This window comes from Oncorhynchus keta, chromosome 21 (assembly GCF_023373465.1).
Source record: "Oncorhynchus keta strain PuntledgeMale-10-30-2019 chromosome 21, Oket_V2, whole genome shotgun sequence".
In the NCBI taxonomy this organism is placed as follows: Eukaryota; Metazoa; Chordata; class Actinopteri; order Salmoniformes; family Salmonidae; genus Oncorhynchus; species Oncorhynchus keta.
Window position 1 is genome coordinate 25,937,114 of NC_068441.1, and position 17,444 is coordinate 25,954,557.

The window sequence follows — 17,444 nt, forward strand, 5'->3', positions numbered from 1 at the left end:
GGTTGTTTGCTGATAAACCGGAGCTTGCCACTAATAGAATCTCAGGTTATTTCCAGAGAAAGTCAACAGGAAATGATACAGATATCTTAGGTGGCACAATTTCATATTTCCCCCCACATAATAATCAACCTCAAAGGTCACATACTTTGTACTATTTGCATAGCATACCCTTCATGCAATAGAGATTGTTCTCAAATATCTGCACACTCTACCACTAAGATCTCCTCTCTCCCAATGGACATTGTGTGCCTATAAGTAATACAGCAGAATTATTGTGCTGCATGTAGCCTTAGATGGACAAGCAGTCTCAGTCACAAGAAGTTTGGGGCTTGATCACCCTGTATAGAGATAGTTGAGCTAGATAGCTGGAGTATTTATACAGACCCTGTAAGATAACATGGTGTCTAAGATAGCTGAGCATTATATAGTTCAGTATTCCAAAATGGCAGAATTGGTTAGGTATTGCCTGTCTATTAGCCTGTCAATTCATATGTATTCATGAACGACTGCTGGTACCAAGACAATTAGTGAACTAGGCTAAGGCAAGGCATGTGTATTTGCTAGTATAGTATAGTCAATTAATTTGTTTTATCTGCTGGATAAAAGGTCTGAAAATCCCAATATCAGAGGGCAACATTCGTTTTTTTATTTGGACATAACGGTTCTCAACATCCAAACAGTGGCATGGTGTACATTACATTACAAGGGATTTAACCAGTCAGCACTCATGAACAGGGAGACATGAGAGAGAGAGACGAGAGAGAGAGAGAGAGAGAGAGAGAGAGAGAGAGAGAGAGAGAGAGAGAGAGAGAGAGAGAGAGAGAGAGAGAGAGAGAGAGAGAGAGAGAGAGAGAGAGAGAGAGAGAGAGAGAGAGAGAGAGAGAGAGAGAGAGAGAGAGAGAGAGAGACAAGAGAGAGAGAGAGACAAGAGAGAGAGAGAGAGAGAGAGAGACAAGAGAGAGAGAGAGACAAGAGAGAGAGAGAGACAAGAGAGAGAGAGAGAGAGAGAGAGAGAGAGAGAGAGAGAGAGAGAGAGAGAGAGAGAGAGAGAGAGAGAGAGAGAGAGAGAGAGAGAGAGCACACTCCCCACCACAGCCACTCAGCCAGTTTGGTCTCTGAATGTTACTTCATAAGCATTGTTATTAGCCAACATACAACATCCATTACCCAGGTTTAGCATACCTTCCAGAAATCAAAACACTTCCTTGAACAGAACATCATATACAGCTCAAAGAAGAAGAGAGTTCACCATGTGCCTTATAAACCATGCAAGTAGAGGAGTAACACTGCAATGGTGTGTTCACTTTGCAGGAGGAGGATGAGTATATGAGTAGAAGAAGCAAAGGTTCAACCACAGCACAGACAGAAAACAGAAAGAAAGGATGAAATGATCAATCAGAGATGATTTCACTGAACGATGCCATCAATGAGTAAATGTACAGCAGTCCAAGTCTTCTTTATAAATCTCTTACCCCTCCAGGAATCAACTAGAGCATATTAGACAATAAATCATACAAGTAAATACTACATTTCAGTCGTTCTGGTAGTATGACATCTGAAGGGGTCATAGTAATTCCTCTATAGCAATGTGTACAGTACATATTTACATCACTTGTTTTCTTGATATTCCTCAGATGAAATGATGTGTGGAAAGGGGAAAATATGATAAAAGTGAATATCAAACATGACTGAATTACTATATCGTTAAAAAAGGTAATTATACAAGTTCATTCAAAACTGATGATGTGCACAAAAGGCAGTTACTCATAAATAAACAAAATACTAATAAACAAATATATACATTTTACTTTTGCAAATCAACATTTAGTATGTGTTTTACTTTATCTTTGAAAATACAGCTTATGTATGTTTGAGAAAAATGAACTTGAATGGACTCTTCAGTTATACAGATGAGAACTGTGGTTAATACAAAAATGATATGTAATTCTTGTAGTTCAACGGGATGAAAAAAAAGCATGATTTGGTTGTCATCAGTGACAGTTCCTATTGATGGAGAGTGCCATCTGTTTACTCATACCTGACCAGAACCACAGTACTTCTAGTTAAAGCAATACCATATATGACCAGCAGAGGGTGTAAGTGTATAACTTATGTTGTATGTCTCTGTGTGCCCTGCATGTAGGCTAGAATCTACCCAGCAGGGGTCAACAGATGGAGGTGGACAGAATTGACTGCAATGTTTGTGGTAAACAAAACGCACATGGCAAACAAATCACTGGGATGAGATCATGACAACTTTTTCCAGTGAAAGTATGTATGTATCTCATAGGAAACTATGTGTATGAAATCAAGATTTGCACACATAACAGTGGCTGAATAATGTACATATGATTGATATTGGAATCACAGCATGAGATTCAGGTTGATAAATCTGTCCTTGACTTTTTGTCCCACCTTGGCTGCCAATTCACTTCCATTGCCCACATGTTACTACTTACTACATGTTAGTGACAACATGTATTCACATATTCCAAAATGGTTAACTACTAGGGTATAGCCCAACCCTCGAAAGCAAAAGGCCGAAACATTAAGTCACTTGTGCGTTTTACAGAGGAAAGGCACCGCAAACAGTCATTGTTCAATTGTCACATTGTTTGTGTCAAATGGTACAGCATAAAACATGCAGGACAGGGCAGGGCATGCGCTATTTCAGGCAGTCCAAACACACAACTACAGGACTGAGCAGAGGCAGGTGCGGGCTTGGGCCAGCTACAATTTAACATGGCAGCTACAGTATAGGCCTACAGTGTCAACCTCTTTCAGTACGCACTTATATTTCGCTACAAAGGACTGAAAACAAGAAGTGGGATGAGACACTGGAACATGACAGTGAGGATGTTAGAACCAAGGGGAGGAGAGGTAAGACCACTGTTCTGCTGTTATTATATCATTTACGGTTAACTTCTCAGGCAACACTGGAGTTGTCTAGGTAAGGTATCACATTTCAGATCAAAAGGAATTTTGTAACAGTACTTTGTAACATATTTTGTGCGTAGAAAGTATTACATAAATCAGACTCGAACAGGCAAGAGGTTGCTTTAAAGATGGCAAAGTGTGTATAGTATGAAATCGGGAACACAAATTGTCTAGTTGTGGACTGACTTCACACAGGTTACTGTGTCAGCAGAAGACAGGCTCTTGTGTTGAGCTGTTGGAACAGTGAGGGGCTGTGGGGTAAAGGGCCATGGTCAACAGTATTCTCACAGTATTACAAACTCATAAAAGGTAAAGGGCCATGGTCAACAGTATTCTCACAGTATTACAAACTCATAAAAGGTAAAGGGCCATGGTCAACAGTATTCTCACAGTATTACAAACTCATAAAAGGGGGCTCAAACCTTACCATGGCAAACTATGGTATAATACACTCATTTTACTGTCTTAAATCTGAATAATATCTTGGAAGTATGTATATGAGGAATGATAAAGCATTTCCACAATACAAATGGAATAAAAGCAGACTCAACTCAACTGGAGACTGACTTGGCCTTATTTACAGTGCATGCAGAACTGCTGTGGGCAGAAGACAGAATCGGGATCCATTTGAGTAGAGAAGCGCAAATGTAGTTTTAACTCATAAATACAATGTGTGGTATGATGACATCCACATGTCCACATACTCTAAACACAGCTGTCAGTGCTGTGATGTGTGTGAGAAAGGGAAAAAAATAACAAAGGAAGCAGAAACCTTTTGATCTTTTTTCGTTGTTTGCTGGTTGACTATTTGTGTTTGTTTTTTGACAATGCCATTCACATCTACTTGCCTGTTCCGTCTTGGCCTGTACAAGATTAACACACACAAAAAATACATACTAATCAATAACTATATACAAGTTAAACTACATTTTGAGTTTCTTACAATTAGTTGGTATATTGGTTCAGTTTTCTGCATCTCATATACGTATACAATGTTAACATGTTGTTACTTTTCTGAACATCCCTTATACTACAGTACAAACAAAAGGCATAACAACTTCAAGTAAGTCTCTATTTACAGCCAAAAGGCAGATGGCCATCTTGGTTTCAGTCTCTTAGAAGCAGTCTGGTAGACTGAGTGTCCAGTCCAGAGAGTCTCATACACACCAGTAAGGAGGGATCAGACATCATCTGGACCAGTGCAGGATGAAAACCAATGCCATAATTACACAAGTACTTCTTCACGTCTTGCAGTCAATGAATCTCTAAAAAGCGGGGCCTGGCCACAGACATAATTTTGAGGTAAAAACGAAAAAATTGCTTTTACTTTGAGGTGATTTTATTCATTATTTTCAAGTCCGTTTTCACATCAAGCTTCAGAGTGTTGAGTTAATATGCTATAAAACCCCTACAGCCTCTCCACCTGCCATCACTATGGCAACTCAGGCTCACTCCAGGAGCTTTCTGAATTCAAGAAATAAAGTGAAACTCAAAACAAGGAGAGGGAAAATCCACACATGTTCTCTGAGAACATATTGACAACACATCATCGCATTTCTATGGGCTTTCCTCTCCTTCAAGCTGTTGCAACATGAAAACCCTGAGTCTCCCTCAGAGTTACATGGTGCCTGACTTGTCCCCGGCTGCGTTAGCTGCGGAGCTAGCCGCGGCAGTGCTGTTGGGGAAGATCTTCTCAGTGGGGGTGACAGCAGGGCTTCCTACCCCGGAGGAACTGGAGCTGGAGGAGCGGTGCCCGGTGTGGGGCGGGCGGACGGGCCTCATAGGCGGGGGGCGCAGTTGGGCTCCGGCCAGACGTGCCGACAAGGCAGGCTTAAAGGTGGACATCATTTCAGAGGTGGAGCTGCTGCTGCGGCGCATGGCGGCGTCCGGGTCGCGGATCATGATGGTGTGGAGGGGGCTGCCGGGCTCCGAGTTCACAGGCTTCTTCATGGTGGTGTCCAGGGTATCCAGCACCACGTCTGGTGCTTGCTTGCCCATGTTTTGGCGCTCCAGCTCACGCAGCTCATGTAGGGCCGTGGTCATGGTCTTCTCTATGTCCTGACATACACAAAGTACACAGAAAATGTGAAAGGAGATAATTAATTTGATATAATTGCTAAGCCAAGCTAGGCTAAGTTAAGTTTAGCAATGGTAGTAGCCACTGATGCTGAGAGTCTAATGCAGAACTTTCTGTGCTTTTTATTCAGCTCCATTCCCCCGTGACATAGGTGTGTCAATCTTTCAGCGCCAGACTGTCTCTAACGTTTACACTGAGACAGGGCTGCTTCACCCAGACACATAGACAGACAGTACAGCAGGACATCACATCTGCCTCTGCTCTCCCAGACACCTCCTCTCTCTGCTCCCTCTCCTCACACAGTACAGCCCAACACAACGGCACCAAATGAAGAGATTAACATCCCCTTTTAATGGCTGACACTCATTACAACAGTCACAATCGCACACATTCTCTCACACAATCACACACACACACTCTCTCACACAATCACACACACACACTCTCTCACATAATCACACACACACACACTCTCACACAATCACACACACACACACACACACTCTCTCACACAATCACACACACACACGCTCTCACACAATCACACACACACACTCTCTCACACAATCACACACACACACTCTCTCACACAATCACACACACACACTCTCTCACACAATCACACGTTTTGTTCTTCTATTCTCGTGGAGACCTAAAATGTATTTCCATTCGAAATTCTATTTTCCCTAACCCCTAACCTTAACTCTTACCCCAATTCTAACCCTAACCCCTAACCTTAACTCTTACCCCAATTCTAACCCTAACCCCTAAGCTTAAAATAGCCTTTGTCCCCATGGGGACATGAGAAAGGTCCCCACGAGGGAGCATTTTACTTGTTTTACTATTATAGAAAAACCAACCAACCCACCCACCCACCCACCCACCCACCCACCCACCCACCCACACACACACACACACACCCTCTCTCACAATCTCACAGTCGCACGCACGCACGCGCATGCACACACACAAACTCATTAGCACAATCACAATCAAGGTCATCAACATGGGCTCAGGCTGAAACAGGGCTCTGATAGGACCACTCTCATTAGCTGATCAGAACTTTTCCATTTCAAAATCTGCCTCTATTCCTTTTCCAGTTAGCCGACGCAGCAGGGCCTGTGCTGCCATTATCAATGATCATTAGTACTCATTTCAGCATAGACATGAAATTCATTCTGCTTCCTGAGGCTGTTGGGGAGTTGCAGCGTTGAGACAAAATTGAGCTTGTGGAAAAAATACAACTTTATTTTTAACGGATAGGTGATTCCATTCCATATTGTGTGAAGTTCTATGACTGATAAGGTTACACTGCATGGGGAAAAGAGGTTATGCAGTTATACATTGGGCAGAGGTAATACTTTAGAACCTGGGTCTGATAGGACAGTGAGGGCCATACCTCTGCCAGGGCATCAGCCTCCAGTGACTTGTGGTCCCCCAGGCTGCTGTGGCGTGTGGCCCCTGGTACGTGTCTCAGGGGGTGGCCCTCGGGGTAGACCTTCCTGTCAGCATAGTTGATGCTGCCCGCACTGCCAAATGTGCCCAGGCGCCTCTTCTCCGGGCTCTCCATGCGACTCCTGCTCACTGCCATCTTGTGGGGGCTACTGGGACAGGCTGCGGCCCGCGGGGGTGTGTCTGTGCCCCGGGGAGGGCTGTGGGTCTCTCCGCTGCGGCGCTGAGGGATGGCGGCCCCGTCAGAACGTAGCCTCACCCTGAGGAGAGAGACAACATCACAGTCACAAAGAGGAGTATTAGGTTGGCCCTGGACACTGATCAAAAATAAAACAGCATTTCAATGGGTATTCCTTCCCAGTCGTTACCCACCTCCCCATGACTCCTCCAAAGTTGCAGTCGGGGGAGTGTTCACACGGTGATGGGACATCGTTTTTGGATGAGGCCTTGTCATCCAGCAGTGGTCCGCTGCTCGCCTCGCTGTCCGCCTTCTGACTGAGATTATCTGAGAACGCATCATCCCTGAAGGGAGAGAGAAAGAGAGGAGAGATGATAGAGTGTGGTTGAGATCTTATTTAGATTGTTGTTTTATTTTTTTAACTAGACAAGTCAGTTAAGAACAAATTCTTATTTTCAATGACGGCCTAGGAACAGTGGGTTAACTGACTGTTCAGGGGCAGAACAACATATTTGTACCTTGTCAGCTTGGGCATTTGAACTTGCAACCTTTCGGTTACTAGTCCAATGCTCTAACCACTAGGCTACGCTGCCGCCCCTACACTCTAACCACTAGGCTACGCTGCCGCCCCTACACTCTAACCACTAGGCTACGCTGCCGCCCCTACACTCTAACCACTAGGCTACGCTGCCGCCCCTACACTCTAACCACTAGGCTACGCTGCCGCCCCTACACTCTAACCACTAGGCTACGCTGCCGCCCCTACACTCTAACCACTAGGCTACGCTGCCGCCTGTGTGCCGTTTACTCAAACTAATTGGTCCATATTTACAGGGGGCTCTGGTTTTCAATCTGCAGTCAGTTTATCTGATCCAGACAGATGGGGGAGCCACTTCACTGACTCCTTTTGATCATTCCAAAGTATTCCTGACACAGAAAGTAGCAATACGATATCAAATTCTTACCTTACTGTTGACTCAACATCCAAATGGATTCATGAAACAGACAGCAGCAGTGATTAGCCACACTATAATTCGAGACTACGCAGCTCATCTTTCAAATAATTGTGTACATTTATAATGGGAATTCATATCTGAGGGTGTATTTAATTAATTCAATTAATTCAAGAGTTGAAAAACTTTTAAAAAAATCTTAAACCTTGCTTTGACCTTCTCTTTGGCATCTTTACTCCTGCATCTGAGCCTGAATGACTGACATCAAATCCACATTTAATTGTGTTACCACTTAAGGTGCACTTGTCAGTGAGGTGTCTTTGAGCGAACACATCATGCATGATTTTAATTATTTATCTGTGCCTACACCTGCCATGTGTAATTACTCTCAGGTTTCTATCACTTTAAAGAGGGAGATTTGTTGAGGAAAACACTGTAAGACTGACTGTTTCCTGCCTGCCTGCCTGAGTTATTGTCAGACTGCTCTTCGTCCATCGCTGAAGCTTAATGTTTATGAATTGGTGTTACTCACAGGTCCTGCACCACAATGTACTGGTGTGGGATCAGTCCGTCCACACCGTTGTGTCGCCCCTCCCACCAGTCCTCGGAGGCGCGGTGATACAGGAGTAGTGACGCTCCCTTCTTAAAGGATAGCTCCCGGGGGGTGCGCCCCACATAGTCAAACTTAGCGATGGCCTCAATCTGCTCCACCTCTGTGGACATAAAGAACAGCAGGAGAGAAACATAGTCACAACCTGCACCACCTTATTTTCCTGATGTAATGACATAACTCACACCCCATTGAGATGTGTGGACTGAGTAGCCTACCCTACCCTGGCCTGTGTGTGTGTGTGTGTGTGTGTGTGGCCCAATCCAACTGCTTCACTGAGTTCATTAATATAAATAAGGAGCCCCTTGCTCTAACTACTAAGACCTAAACAATGAGAGCATGTCTTCATGTTCTCAGACAATGGCCTTGGGCCTCTGGTCTGGGCTTAAGTCCAGAGAACTGTAGAGTACACTACACTACTTCTCCAGACAGAGTTGTGATTGCAAAGAGCCTAAGAGCCTGTGAGGGCCGATAATAGCCAAGAGGACAGTGGGACTCTATTTAATGGTGGGTTTGTACTTCAGACCCTCAAATCAGATACAAGAGTCTCCAAGAGACAAAGAGCAAGAGGGAAAATAGGAAATGTCTGGGTTGAAGAAAAAGTAAACGAGAGGCAGCATTACGATATAAACTCTATTCTCTAATAGAGAGGATGGTTACTGTTTGAGTGATACACTTCGATTCCAAGCATTGTTGTGAGTTGAAGAGCAGCGGTCATTGAGTACCAATTAACTAACACTGTCGTCTGATCCGGGAACACTACTATCCCAACAGCTAGTAAACTGGTTGACAACACATTCAATCCAATGACTTGGTCCTTTAATGACATTATGGGTCCCAACACAACAAACTACTCACACACCAATATCCAGAAGAAGAAATGTTCATGCTGTAGACAGCCTCCTGCGAGAACAGATGCAAAAAGGCACAGGCTCTATTTGTCTGTAAGCAAACACCAGTCACAATTTAACCCTGGACCAGAGAACATTAGAGGACCTGTCTCTCACACAAACACACACACCCTGGGGCCAGGCTGATATCAATCACACAAACACACACACCCTGGGGCCAGGCTGATATCAATCACACAAACACACACACCCTGGGGCCAGGCTGATATCAATCACACAAACACACACACACCCTGGGGCCAGGCTGATATCAATCACACAAACACACACACCCTGGGGCCAGGCTGATATCAATCACACAAACACACACACCCTGGGGCCAGGCTGATATCAATCACACAAACACACACACCCTGGGGCCAGGCTGATATCAATCACACAAACACACACACCCTGGGGCCAGGCTGATATCAATCACACAAACACACACACCCTGGGGCCAGGCTGATATCAATCACACAAACACACACACACCCTGGGGCCAGGCTGATATCAATCACACAAACACACACACCCTGGGGCCAGGCTGATATCAATCACACAAACACACACACACACCCTGGGGCCAGACTGATATCAATCACACAAACACACACCCTGGGGCCAGGCTGATATCAATCACACAAACACACACACCCTGGGGCCAGGCTGATATCAATCACACAAACACACACCCTGGGGCCAGGCTGATATCAATCACACAAACACACACACCCTGGGGCCAGGCTGATATCAATCACACAAACACACACCCTGGGGCCAGGCTGATATCAATCACACAAACACACACACCCTGGGGCCAGGCTGATATCAATCACACAAACACACACACCCTGGGGCCAGACTGATATCAATCACACAAACACACACCCTGGGGCCAGGCTGATATCAATCACACAAACACACACACCCTGGGGCCAGACTGATATCAATCACACAAACACACACCCTGGGGCCAGGCTGATATCAATCACACAAACACACACACACCCTGGGGCCAGACTGATATCAATCACACAAACACACACCCTGGGGCCAGGCTGATATCAATCACACAAACACACACACCCTGGGGCCAGACTGATATCAATCACACAAACACACACACCCTGGGGACAGGCTGATATCAATCACACAAACACACACACCCTGGGGCCAGGCTGATATCAATCACACAAACACACACACACCCTGGGGCCAGACTGATATCAATCACACAAACACACACCCTGGGGCCAGGCTGATATCAATCACACAAACACACACACACACACTGGGGCCAGGCTGATATCAATCACACAAACACACACACCCTGGGGCCAGGCTGATATCAATCACACAAACACACACACACCCTGGGGCCAGACTGATATCAATCACACAAACACACACCCTGGGGCCAGGCTGATATCAATCACACAAACACACACCCTGGGGCCAGACTGATATCTGATATCAATCACACAAACACACACACCCTGGGGCCAGGCTGATATCAATCACACAAACACACACACACACCCTGGGGCCAGACTGATATCAATCACACAAACACACACACACTGGGGCCAGGCTGATATCAATCACACAAACACACACACCCTGGGGCCAGACTGATATCAATCACACAAACACACACACACACCCTGGGGCCAGGCTGATATCAATCACACAAACACACACACACTGGGGCCAGGCTGATATCAATCACACAAACACACACACACACATCCTGGGGCCAGACTGATATCAATCACACAAACACACATCCTGGGGCCAGGCTGATATCAATCACACAAACACACACACCCTGGGGCCAGGCTGATATCAATCACACAAACACACACCCTGGGGCCAGACTGATATCAATCACACAAACACACACCCTGGGGCCAGACTGATATCAATCACACAAACACACACACCCTGGGGCCAGGCTGATATCAATCACACAAACACACACACCCTGGGGCCAGGCTGATATCAATCTGGGGCCAGGCTGATATCAATCACACAAACACACACACCCTGGGGCCAGGCTGATATCAATCACACAAACACACACACACCCTGGGGCCAGACTGATATCAATCACACAAACACACACCCTGGGGCCAGGCTGATATCAATCACACAAACACACACACACACCCTGGGGCCAGACTGATATCAATCACACAAACACACACACCCTGGGGACAGGCTGATATCAATCACACAAACACACACACCCTGGGGCCAGGCTGATATCAATCACACAAACACACACACACCCTGGGGCCAGACTGATATCAATCACACAAACACACACCCTGGGGCCAGGCTGATATCAATCACACAAACACACACACCCTGGGGCCAGACTGATATCAATCACACAAACACACACACACACCCTGGGGCCAGGCTGATATCAATCACACAAACACACACACACTGGGGCCAGGCTGATATCAATCACACAAACACACACACCCTGGGGCCAGACTGATATCAATCACACAAACACACATCCTGGGGCCAGGCTGATATCAATCACACAAACACACACCCTGGGGCCAGGCTGATATCAATCACACAAACACACACACCCTGGGGCCAGACTGATATCAATCACACAAACACACACCCTGGGGCCAGACTGATATCAATCACACAAACACACACACACTGGGGCCAGGCTGATATCAATCACACAAACACACACACCCTGGGGCCAGGCTGATATCAATCACACAAACACACACACCCTGGGGCCAGGCTGATATCAATCACACAAACACACACACCCTGGGGCCAGGCTGATATCAATCACACAAACACACACACACCCTGGGGCCAGACTGATATCAATCACACAAACACACACCCTGGGGCCAGGCTGATATCAATCACACAAACACACACACACACCCTGGGGCCAGACTGATATCAATCACACAAACACACACACCCTGGGGACAGGCTGATATCAATCACACAAACACACACACCCTGGGGCCAGGCTGATATCAATCACACAAACACACACACACCCTGGGGCCAGACTGATATCAATCACACAAACACACACCCTGGGGCCAGGCTGATATCAATCACACAAACACACACACACACCCTGGGGCCAGGCTGATATCAATCACACAAACACACACACCCTGGGGCCAGGCTGATATCAATCACACAAACACACACACACCCTGGGGCCAGACTGATATCAATCACACAAACACACACCCTGGGGCCAGGCTGATATCAATCACACAAACACACACCCTGGGGCCAGACTGATATCAATCACACAAACACACACACACACCCTGGGGCCAGACTGATATCAATCACACAAACACACACACACTGGGGCCAGGCTGATATCAATCACACAAACACACACACCCTGGGGCCAGACTGATATCAATCACACAAACACACACACACACCCTGGGGCCAGGCTGATATCAATCACACAAACACACACACACTGGGGCCAGGCTGATATCAATCACACAAACACACACACCCTGGGGCCAGACTGATATCAATCACACAAACACACATCCTGGGGCCAGGCTGATATCAATCACACAAACACACACCCTGGGGCCAGGCTGATATCAATCACACAAACACACACACCCTGGGGCCAGACTGATATCAATCACACAAACACACACCTTGGGGCCAGACTGATATCAATCACACAAACACACACACCCTGGGGACAGGCTGATATCAATCACACAAACACACACACACTGGGGCCAGGCTGATATCAATCACACAAACACACACACACTGGGGCCAGGCTGATATCAATCACACAAACACACACACCCTGGGGCCAGGCTGATATCAATCACACAAACACACACACCCTGGGGCCAGGCTGATATCAATCACACAGACACACACACCCTGGGGCCAGGCTGATATCAATCACACAAAGAGCCTGATGACTTGGGACACGCGTAACCTTGGTGACATCCCATAGAGGAGAGACTTCATCAATACTTGTATTTGTAAGAAGTGTTGGCAACCTGAATGGACCGAACTGTCTGTTTGAACTACTAGCACACAGCTCAGATACCAATGCATACCTCACAAGACATGCCACCAGAGGTCTCTTCACATTACTCAAGTCCAGAACATACTATGGGAGGTGCACATTACTACATAGAGCCATGACTACATGGAACTCTATGCGACATCATGTAACTGATGTAGTAGAATCAGATTTAAAAAGCAGATAAAAATACACCTTATGGAAAAGCGGGGACTGTGAAGAGACACACACACAGGTACAGACACACACACATATTCTTATCGGCAGACTCAGTAGCCTCGGTTTTTCGGATGACTGCCTTGCCTGGTTCACCAATTACTTTGCAGACACAATTCAGTGTGTCAAATCGGAGGGCATGCTGTCCGGTCCTCTGTCAGTCTCTATGGGGGTGCCACAGGGTTCAATTATCGGGCCGACTCTTTTCTCTGTATATATCAATGATGTTGCTCTTGCTGCGGGCGATTCCCTGATCCACCTCTACGCAGACGACACCATTCTATATACTTTCGGCCCGTCATTGGACACTGTGTTAACAAACCTCCAGACAAGCTTCAATGCCATACAACACTCATTCCGTGGACCCCAAATGATCTTAAATGCAAGTAAAACTATATGCATGCTCGTCAACCGATCGCTGCTCGCACGCGCCAGCCCGTCTAGCATCACTACTCTGGACGGTTCTGGCTTAGAATATGTGGACACCTATAAGTACCTAGGTGTCTGGTTAGACTGTAAACTCTCCTTCCAGACTCACATTAAACATCTCCAATCCAAAATTAAATCTAGAATTGGCTTCCTATTCCGCAACAAAGCCTCCTTCACTCACGCTGCCAAGCTTACCCTAGTAAAACTGACTATCCTACCGATCCTCGACTTCGGCGATGTCATCTACAAAATTGCTTCCAACACTCTACTCAGCAAACTGGATGCAGTTTATCACAGTGCCATCCGTTTTGTCACTAAAGCACCTTATACTACCCACCACTGCGACTTGTATGCTCTAGTCGGCTGGCCCTCGCTACATATTCGTCGCCAGACCCACTGGCTCCAGGTCATCGACAAGGCCATGCTAGGTAAAGCTCCGCCTTATCTCAGTTCACTGGTCACGATGGCAACACCCATCCGTAGCACGCGCTCCAGCAGGTGTATCTCACTGATCATCCCTAAAGCCAACACCTCATTCGGCCGCCTTTCGTTCCAGTACTCTGCTGCCTGTGACTGGAACGAATTGCAAAAATCGCTGAAGTTGGAGACTTTTATCTCCCTCACCAACTTCAAACATCAGCTATCTGAGCAGCTAACCGATCGCTGCAGCTGTACATAATCTATTGGTAAATAGCCCACCCATTTTCACCTACCTCATCCCCACAGTTTTTATTTATTTACTTTTCTGCTCTTTTGCACACTAATATCTCTACCTGTACATGATCATCTGATCATTTATCACTCCAGTGTTAATCTGAAATATTGTAATTATTCGCCTACCTCCTCATGCCTTTTGCACACATTGTATATAGACTCCCCTTTTTTTCTACTGTGTTATTGACTTGTTAATTGTTTACTCAATGTGTAACTCTGTGTTGCTGTCTGTTCACACTGCTATGCTTTATCTTGGCCAGGACGCAATTGTAAATGAGAACTTGTTCTCAACTAGCCTACCTGGTTAAATAAAGGTGACATAAAATAAATAAAAAAACATGCGTACACACACAAACGCTAGCACTCTACACACACGTACATCGTAATATTGTTGTATGGTGGTATTGTACATTTTGTATTGTAGATATGTAGTGGGGTAATGATGTACTGGTTTATCTTTTGATTTATGTGTGATGTACAGTAAGTTCCTTTAATGTGTTTGGATCCCAGGAAGAGTAGCTACTGCCTTGGCAGGAACTAATGGGGATCCAGAATAAACCCCAGGAAGAGTAGCTACTGCCTTGGCAGGAACTAATGGGGATCCAGAATAAACCCCAGGAAGAGTAGCTACTGCCTTGGCAGGAACTAATGGGGATCCAGAATAAACCCCAGGAAGAGTAGCTACTGCCTTGGCAGAAACTCATGGGGATCCAGAATAAACCCCAGGATGTGTAGCTACTGCCTTGGCAGGAACTAATGGGGATCCAGAATAAACCCCAGGAAGAGTAGCTACTGCCTTGGCAGGAACTAATGGGGATCCAGAATAAACCCCAGGAAGAGTAGCTACTGCCTTGGCAGGAACTAATGGGGATCCAGAATAAACCCCAGAAAGAGTAGCTACTGTCTTGGCAGGAACTAATGGGGATCCAGAATAAACCCCAGGAAGAGTAGCTACTGCCTTGGCAGGAACTAATGGGGATCCAGAATAAACCCCAGGAAGTGTAGCTACTGCCTTGGCAGGAACTAATGGGGATCCAGAATAAACCCCAGGAAGAGTAGCTAATGCCTTGGCAGGAACTAATGGGGAGCTACTGCCTTGGCAGGAACTAATGGGGATTCAGAATAAACCCCAGGAAGAGTAGCTACTGCCTTGGCAGGAACTAATGGGGATCCAGAATAAACCCCAGGATGAGTAGCTACTGCCTTGGCAGGAACTAATGGGGATCCAGAATAAACCCCAGGAAGAGTAGCTACTGCCTTGGCAGGAACTAATGGGGATCCAGAATAAATAAAAATACAGATATGCACATGTAGTGAGTGTTCAAAATGAAAAAGGAATCTAAGCTAGTCTCCAGGCTGTCAGATATCCCTGTTAGGGAGGAGGGTGTGTGTGTACATGGCAGGACTGCCCTTGACCACTTGTACTACAGCCACAGCTCACTGTGTGTCTATGGGCCAGACCAAACAGACAGAGACCAGGGGTCAGCCGGGGTTAAACACATGTATAAAATCAATTGTCTCCCAGTAGGAGATTTCCAAGTCAACCAGAAAGCCCAATCAGTTCCATTAGGAGATCCATCCAGGGGTGAAATGACCAACAGTGACATGGAGATAAAAGGAGGAGGAGGAGGAGGAGGATAAGGAGAAAATAGGAGGAAGATGAGATAGAGTAGGAGGAGGTTGAGGATAAGGAGGAGGAGAGAGGAAGAGAAAAGGGGGGAGACAGAAGAACATGGCAGGGTAACATTGTCTATCTTTGTCCCCCTCGTTAAATAGAGCTCTTTCACTTCCTCAAAATCAAAATAACATGTCTGCCTGTCTGCAGTGAGGGTAAGATCCCTGTGATCATCACAATATAACTCACAGTTTCTCTCTAAACAAGAGCAAATACTCAGAAAACACAAGCTGATGGCCACAACAGTCAAACTAGGCCCACAATGTGGTTTTATAGTATTTCTAATGACCTCATGTTCTAGATTCAGCCAGAAAGTGTTGCTGTGTCTGGCTGTAGGACCATGTCTCTACACCCAGTGTGAGGGCCAGACTGAGGAGGGCGGCATCGCCTCAGGTCTGAGAAGAGCCAAGACAGGACCATGTGACTCTCATTCCCTCCAAGCACACTAATTAAACAGCGGGAGATCACGATGCAGCGCCAAGAGCCATGCCCTGCCTGGCTGTGCCTCTGTACTCTCCTCCCACCTCTCTGCAGGCGGAGCTGTGGGGAGCAGTCAGCCTTTGTCCTGCAGTTTGGTTCAGAAGGCTGAGGAGGGTGTTGGCACTCATTATCAACACACCCATCACTACAGATGGGGCTGTTCCCCGGGCGCTGATGACATGGATGTCGATTAAGGCAGCCCCCCGCACCTCTCTGATTCAGAGGGTTTGGTTTAAATACGGAAGACAAATTTCAGTTGAATGTAATTCAGTTGTATAACTGACTAGGTATCCCCCTTTCCTGATAGGTTTTCCCTAGCCTAGCCTAGCTTAGCCAAGAATAGTACTGTATGGGCCTGCCCATTGAGAGCTAGCAGATAGCATCTCTGGTGTTGTTACTCGTGTTTTGGTTTTCTGAGTGCATTTAGCCCAATTATTCTGTCAGGGCTCTGAGCAGAAAAAGGAAAATACAAAAGACACAAGGGAGGAAGTCCCATGGGACCCGTTTATTATCGCTGAACAAAGAGAGAGCAAAGGACAGGCGAGAGAGGGATATATAGAGAGAGAGCTACACGGGAGAGAGAGGGATAGAGAGAGAGATCGAGAGAGAGAGAATAAGAGAGATGGAGGTTGCCAACACACAGCCTTGTCTCAGGTTTGAAGCATGATGTGTTCCTGTGCATCCCTATGTCACGTCTGCTCCCACGCCCCCTCTCTGGCGCTCGAGGTCGCCAGGCTGCTCATCAT

At 46.3% G+C, this 17,444-nt stretch overlaps 1 protein-coding gene across 2 annotated transcripts in view; it reads right to left on the minus strand.

Annotated features, from left to right (window-relative positions):
- Window positions 1-623: 623 nt before the first annotated feature.
- Window positions 624-17,444, minus strand: part of LOC118400339 (SLIT-ROBO Rho GTPase-activating protein 3) — a 152,238-nt gene continuing 135,417 nt past the window's right edge. For both annotated transcript variants that reach the window (XM_052473573.1, XM_052473572.1), the window contains exons 19-22: window positions 8,130-8,310; window positions 6,839-6,988; window positions 6,414-6,726; window positions 624-4,995 (exon numbers count right to left, since the gene is read on the minus strand). In XM_052473573.1, coding sequence (XP_052329533.1) covers window positions 4,555-4,995; window positions 6,414-6,726; window positions 6,839-6,988; window positions 8,130-8,310 — 1,085 coding nt within the window. In that variant the 3' untranslated portion in view covers window positions 624-4,554. The remainder of the gene's footprint in view (window positions 4,996-6,413; window positions 6,727-6,838; window positions 6,989-8,129; window positions 8,311-17,444) is intronic.